The sequence below is a fragment of the Coffea arabica genome, chromosome 7e, assembly GCF_036785885.1.
Source record: "Coffea arabica cultivar ET-39 chromosome 7e, Coffea Arabica ET-39 HiFi, whole genome shotgun sequence".
Classification (NCBI taxonomy): Eukaryota; Viridiplantae; Streptophyta; class Magnoliopsida; order Gentianales; family Rubiaceae; genus Coffea; species Coffea arabica.
Genome location: NC_092323.1, coordinates 19,306,050 through 19,313,271, shown reverse-complemented (window position 1 = coordinate 19,313,271; position 7,222 = coordinate 19,306,050). Strand labels below are relative to the sequence as shown.

Genomic DNA, 7,222 nt, shown 5'->3' with positions numbered 1-7,222 from the left:
AGTTTTTCAAAAACTAGTTTTTCAAAAAGATAATCTAAAAAGTAGTCTAAATTTTTTTCAATATTCAAAAAATATCCCAAAATATATTTTAAAAACTCTACTACTCTTAAATATTCCAAAATATTTTTTAAAAATATTCCAAAATATACTCTAAAAACCCTGTTATAGTAAAATTTTTCAAAAACACCCCAAAAACAGCACCGTCACCAAATTGAATAGTACTTGGCGCCACGTTTCACAAGAGTTGAAAAGCATATATCGTTCATAATTTGTGTAATATACACCTAAAACTTGCAGCAAGCAACATCTCAGAACATAATTTCTTTTCAAAGCATCAAAGACCAGCTTAGTGGGAGTCCCCCCTGATTGCTACAAGACTCGAGTCATCTAGATGTCAAATACTTTCTGTAAATATCACTAGGGAGGGAGGATTGAAGCATGTTTCTGTTGAGAAAATAACTGATCAAAGGTCGACTTCATCGGAAAAACTTGTACTTCTGACTTTTCAGTTGAAGCATATTTATACTGTCAAAGGTTGTCAAAGGATACTACTTTCTTGTTGCAGTGAAGGGGAGAAACAACAATTGCATACCAAAGTCAGCCAGAATAAGCCTCTAAAGAAGGTTGGCATTGGACTAGTCAGATAGGATACCATGAACAAAAAACAAATTGGTCACCCATGATAGACCCTCTGGGGAGATTGATGTTAACTGAGTAAAAAAGAAGTTGATATGATGTGTGGAGTCAAGGACAAGATTCCAACCTACTTTCTCGTTGTCACTTCCTGCTGTATTTGGGTAGAGGGTAGGGCAGTCCACGAATCGAACCGCTCGCAAGTCGATCGCGAGCAGTTCGAATACGAGTTCGAGCTAATCAAGTCGAGTTTGAGCTCAAAAGCATTAAGTTTATTGGCTCGCGAGTTCGATTATATATATATATATTTTTTATTTTAATAATAAAATTACATATATATCCCTAATATTTTATTATTTATTAGAAAAAATTATTATTTTATTCATTTTTAAAAATAAAATAATAATTATTTTTTATTTTTTAATCTCGAGCTTGAGCTTGATATTTTGAGCTCGTCGAGCTCGAACTTCATAAAATTAACTGAAAGCTCAGTTTGATTAGACCAAAATTCGACTCGACTCATTTGCACCCTTAGTAGAGAGCTTAGTCTATCTAGGAAAATACCCCAAAGCAACCAAGTGATCAAACAAATGAGATCGGCAAGATTAAATTTCTGTACATTTTAAGATATGGAGCAGTAGCGTCTATTCCAGTAAAGCTGCATTTCATTCTTAAACAATCAAGCATGAAAATATCCCTTCTTTTGCTGCAAATTTGGCATGGTCCAGGATATGAACCGGAGGATGTACATATTATAACTATAACTTCTAAGTAGTATATTAGTTTCATTTCCTTCAAAAAGGCACTTGTAAGATCGCAAGGTTATTCAAAGAAAAAGAAACAGAAGGAAAAAAAAAACTCTAGGGCGCTGCATTGTTGAATTCAAGAGCATTTAAAGAGAGCGTCCAGGAAATCAAATGTGGAAAGTTGATCTACTGTGCCAAATTTGACTCTGAAAACCTGTGATCCATAACCCTACCATTCCCTAAACGTTGCTCTAGAAGCTCCTTCTACAAAAGCTTATCCAATATATCTACAGAATCACCTGAAAATTTACATACGCACGCACAGGTGGAGACTACAACAAATTGTTGCAAACAAAGATAGTGAAAACTAAATAACAATTACAAACAACAGATCATTGTAGAGAGTAATACAGCTCCCATCTACGAATACTTTGATTTAAAACCCTCCGTTAGAGCAATTACTTTTGCTGAGACCTTTGACTGCAATCTTGATACAGCTTGGCGGATGTCCTGAAATTGACACATCAAACAACATAAGACTTGAACCCTTGCCAGGAACACTTTTTTGGCTGAAACATATTACCAGCTGTCTATGGTTTTTTTCATCGTTTATCTTTTTTAATTTTTCCAGTGATTTGTCTGTTTGGTGAATATAGTAAAAGAATTATATGCATCCAGACTCCAAATCCCCGCTCCTCGTTCTTCACTCATAACAAACTATCTAAAAAATCTCAAATGAAGAAAGGCCAAAATTTAAAGGGAAGGCACGAAAGCAGAATAAAAGAGTCAAGGGGAAAAAGGCAAAAAAAGATGATAATAGAGGACAAAGAGAACACGATTAGCAATCAACTACAAGAAGCCAACAAAAACTTCTAAAAATATATTGCGATAAACAGATTGTAACAACAAACTGCATCATGTACCTCAATGTTGTAGCGGGGAGAGAAATGAGTCAATATTACTGCTTTGCTCCTAATCCACTGGGCATGCTCCAAAATCTGCATTTCCAATGGTAAACAATATAACTAATACAGAACCCATTTGTGCCCCAACAAGCTTTCAGATATACTTTCATAACATGGTTACTCATCATGTGCACTACCATCTGCATCTGCTTCAGATTGACTACAATGTAAATCATAATGGCATTATTTTGTAGACCAATTGCTTCATACTCAAGTACCTCAAATAGGTGAGTATGACCGTGATCACGTGCATGTTCAACAGTGACACACTCATCCAAAAAGGTAGCCTGTCCAGAACAGAATTTTTTAGTATATCAGAAATATCATTGAAATAAAATTATACAATAATAACAAACAGGAAGAAAGGCTTTTGACTAAACGTCAAATTTTTCATGTCATCTCTCACAGCAGGTAAAGTTAAGTTCCAGAGGGTTCTAAAGTATAAATGGTTCTGATCTCAAGCAAACTTGATCATATATTATGAAACAGAGACTGTATTTCATAGATAATAGAAAATGTACAGAATCTAATATTTCATTTAGAGATATGGAAAGGCAACCACCTCTGATCTACATTGCTATGTATTCAGCCCATTCAGGCATTTCCTCAATCTGGAAGAAGGAAACGCATGTGGTAGAGGTCTTAAGAATATAGGATAGAAATTTTCTTGCTATCTGACACAGACTAGCCCTGCTCACACTTGGACCAACTTTAAGAGCCGAAATATGAAAAGTTCATCTTTGCTCGAAAATAGGTATTTGACTTAAAAGAGACATTGAAGACTTAGAGATTATTCATTTCCTTCAATAAAATATTAAATCTACTAAGGACAGATATCAAAATCCACATTTTCCCATGATCATCACATAGAGCAATAAATATAAATCCTTTAAGAGTACAGCGTGAGGACAACTACAAGAGAATCAGTTCAGTAGCTAAAACTTTAGAAAGAGAATGTTCATTTTTGACATTTATTAGAAAATCCTAAGAGACACAGGAGGTCTTTACAGAGATATAAGTTGGTAACACCTTTAAAGAGATCTCATAAAGATGCATCATGTGATTGCTAAAAGCAAAAGGCTTGACCTCAGTTATAAGGATCTTTGCCCTCAATGCATCAGCATTGCGTGGATCAAGGAAAAAATCAGACTTTGTGTCACCAGTGAAGGCCACTTCAGGGCACAAGATAGTATCTGTGATCTGAAAAATGTTTCTCATATTAGACAAGGGGGAAAGAAAACTCTAATGGCAGCCTGTCTAAGATGAAATTAAAGAAAAATGTATATATTGCAGGCAGTTTTCATTTCACAAACCTCAACACCAGACTTCTTCAGTTTCTCAATCTGCTTTCCCTTTAGGTGCATATATTGTTTCCTCAGCTTCTTTCTAACAGAGTAAACAACATAACCCTGTACACATAAGCAGCAACCAGAATGATGCAGCATTAAGAGCAATTTCAACCTCAGGGCAAAAGTTGGCAAGCAAATCAAGCATGTCTTAGTTTCACTCACCCAAGCTCTTGGTCACCCACAATTTCTATATGATTTTTCAACAGTTTTACATTAACATTAACCTTAAAAGTATCTATTAAATTGTCGGTAAATCAGACCAACCTCCCTGTGGTTTAATCGTCGTTCCGTAGTGGTTCGCAGAATGACTATTGCCTCCTTTCAGATTCACTTCAGCTTCAACTAACTACTCTTGCCACCAATTTCAGTAAATAGCAATGAGTAAAAAGTAATTACATGCAGAAATTGAGGTATTGGTTCGTCAAAACTGTCCTTCCACAGTCAACAAAATAACAAAATCCTAACTAGTTCTTTTTCCATTTTATTGTTCTCTAGTTTCTTCCATGCTTGCTTTACATTTCCTCTTCAACATCCTTCATCTCCCCAGGCAATATGTAACAGCCTGCCAAATTTGCAGAAACCTAGTCACCCAAAGTGAGAGCTGAACCACCCCATAACAAAAAAACAAAAAAAAAAAAAACTCTCTCAAAAGTCAGCAACTCCTCCCCTGCCCAAAAAAAAAAAACCAAAATAATCTGACCCTATGAAGTCCCACTGTCAGTTGATGCCAATGATTTGCAAAAAACTAATGGATAAAACTGAAACATTTTGAACTAGAACCCAACTTGGTCACACTAAATACAAAAGGAAAACATATCAAAATCACCAAATTATTCTATATGTTCATAGAACCCAGTTTTATCAAAACTGGAGTCAACCCAATGACATTTTCCCTTCATCATCAACCCAATTCTCAGTCTCAGTTAAAGATATCTAAATATATATATATATATATATATATATATATATATATATATATATATATATATATATAGGAGAAGTATTGGCAAATAAATATATCCAAGTTTTTCTAAATCTATTTGCTTGATGTCGAATCATTGTAGTAGCAGATGGGATGATCTGAAAGTTGAACGAATCAGCAGACATGAATATATTATTTTTGGGCATTTGGAAATCAGATAGTGGGGAGGCACCGGAGACACTGGAATAGCAAGAGGAGGTGCAGAGGGTGGATGAGGTAAATTCAGAAAGGGAAAGGTTGGTGAGGTGGGAAATGAGTAGGAGGAAAGGACACTTTGGGTTGACAGAGAAAATGGGAAGGGATTTGATAAGAGTGAAGCGAAAGCGGCTGCTGAAAGGGTGACACCTAAATGAGAGGACTGTAAGTGTCTCGATCAGAAAACTTAATGCCATTTAGTTGATGTTTCTGGCAAGAAAGGTTGGTGTTAATTCAAGAACCACAGGGAGGTATCTGGAATAGCAGTGAACCTCAGGAAAGGTCAGTATCATCTACCTATAATTTTCCAAACTTTATCCCCGACATCCACACAAGTGTACCCTAGTAGATTGTGCAAAATTGTTGCTTCTGATGATAGGAAGAAACAAGGTAATTCGAGAAAAGGGGAAAACAAAAAGAAAGTTTTGCACTATTACCTGGCTGGGTATGACATGATGAGTTTTAAATGGCCGCACAACAAGATCATTCCGCATTTCATAAGTTTCCCCTGATCATAAACTTAGAAATCATGGTATGGACTAAGAGATATCAAGCACAGAACGAAAGAAACTATATCAGAAGGGAATGCATACCTATATCCAGAGCAACCAAATCAAGGTTGAGTTCTACATTACTCATGGCCCTGTGAATATCAAATAACTTCTCGACATCTTCTTTAATACAAGGTGGAACAAAAATAGTTGGAGGTTTCAAGCTGTAAAGACCGCGAGTAGCCACATACATTGGAAGTCCACCCTAATTCAGTAAAATTGCAAAAAGTCCTCTTAACATCAACCAAGTAAAAAGAGATAAGATATAATAAGAATATCAACATATAGAAGGTGAATATCAAATAACTTCTCCTCATCTTATTTAATACAATGTGGAAAAAAAACCATTGGAAGTTTCATAATGTAAAGACCACGAGCAGTCACATACATTGGAAGCCCACTCTAAATCAGTAGAAACTGCCAAAACTCTTAATTTAAATCAAAGTATAAACAGATAAAATTCAGTGTCTGTCAACAAACACTATTATCAAATATTACAAACCATCAACTGCTGTGCAGCACAATCCAAATCTACTAGTCCTCCTCCAACATGTCATTATTATACAAACTAAAATATTTGCTCAAGCATATTCAGCTAGAAGTAAAATAAAAATATATTCCCCTCCTCACTACCAGTTGGACTCCAAATTATTAAACATATTTAGTATTCAAAGTATTATCAAGTAGATATGAACATTATCACCCGAAGTTGCCAGTATACTCTGTCGCAAAATCAACGGAAACGCCCATTAAGATAAATATGCACCTGATTGCTAAATAGCAATCCAAGCACGTCATTTTCACAAAAATAAATAAATAAAAAAAGAAACAAGATAAAAATTTTCTAAAAGAAAATCCCAATCATAACTGAAATGAGATTTCAATCAAGCAAGGATCATTGCAGCAACTCAATTGAAACAAACCAAAAATGAAGAAGAAGAAGAAGAAGAACAAGAAGAAGCAAAGAGCTTACAATGTGATCAAGATGGGCATGAGTGATAAACAAGAAGTTCTGATGAACAGCTCTAGAAGGGCACCTCCCAATGTCGAAAGCGGCCTTGAGTTGAGGAACAACAACACAAGTTTCATGACCACCAATTGAAATCCCTTCGACTGAATACCCTTCCAAATCCACACTCTTCTTGTGAACCTCAGCCCTGGCTTTTCTGTACTCTTCTTCTTCCTCAATTGCTCTCCCGATTGCAGACAAAATCCCAGAAGAAGAACCTCCTTTTACAGCAGCAGGTAACAAGGAAGAACACGAGTTCTTACAGCCATTCAACTTATTCTGTGTTGGTTTTTGGTGAGACTGAAAAAGGTTTATTTGGAAAGATGCTGGCGAAGATCGGGAGGGAGAAAGGATAGAGGGGTTTAACGTTAAAGGTGGTTTTTGCAGGTAGCTTTGGCTGCTCATTTTGGAGTTTTAGCGGAAGGAAAAGAAAAGGGTGAATGATGGGAACGCATAAGGATGAATTTTACGGACATCAATCCGAAAAGGCCATCGGTTCAACAACGGGTTTATCGGTTGAACCGAGTTCTGAGGCAGGTACGGATGGTAATTTCGTGAGATTACATCCACATTTTATTTTATATGTAATATACTAATTGCACCTAATCGAATCTAAACCAATCATACCTGTCACGATTCCTTAAACCTGTGATACAATAAAATAATAGATTGAAAATAAATAATATTAATATTAATCACCCTCTACTCTTTTATAATGGCACTCTCATCATCTTTTTATATCATAGTCTAATAAATAAAAATCATATGATAAAAATGATAACGAGAGTTCAT

At 35.6% G+C, this 7,222-nt stretch overlaps 1 protein-coding gene across 2 annotated transcripts; it reads right to left on the bottom strand.

Annotated features, from left to right (window-relative positions):
- Nucleotides 1-1,480: 1,480 nt before the first annotated feature.
- Nucleotides 1,481-6,886, bottom strand: LOC113701047 (tRNase Z TRZ2, chloroplastic-like). 2 transcript variants are annotated; one of them, XM_027221504.2, is made up of 8 exons: nt 6,395-6,886; nt 5,464-5,626; nt 5,308-5,378; nt 3,658-3,753; nt 3,374-3,544; nt 2,563-2,631; nt 2,303-2,377; nt 1,481-1,889 (listed from the first exon to the last, which is right to left on the bottom strand). In XM_027221504.2, exons 1-8 carry the CDS (start codon nt 6,833-6,835, stop codon nt 1,800-1,802), a joined length of 1,176 nt encoding a protein of 391 aa, XP_027077305.1. In that variant the 5' UTR covers nt 6,836-6,886; the 3' UTR covers nt 1,481-1,799. The 2 variants fall into 2 exon arrangements, with proteins under 2 accessions (XP_027077305.1, XP_027077306.1); XM_027221505.2 differs by having other exon boundaries at nt 3,431-3,544; nt 6,395-6,883.
- Nucleotides 6,887-7,222: the final 336 nt, after the last annotated feature.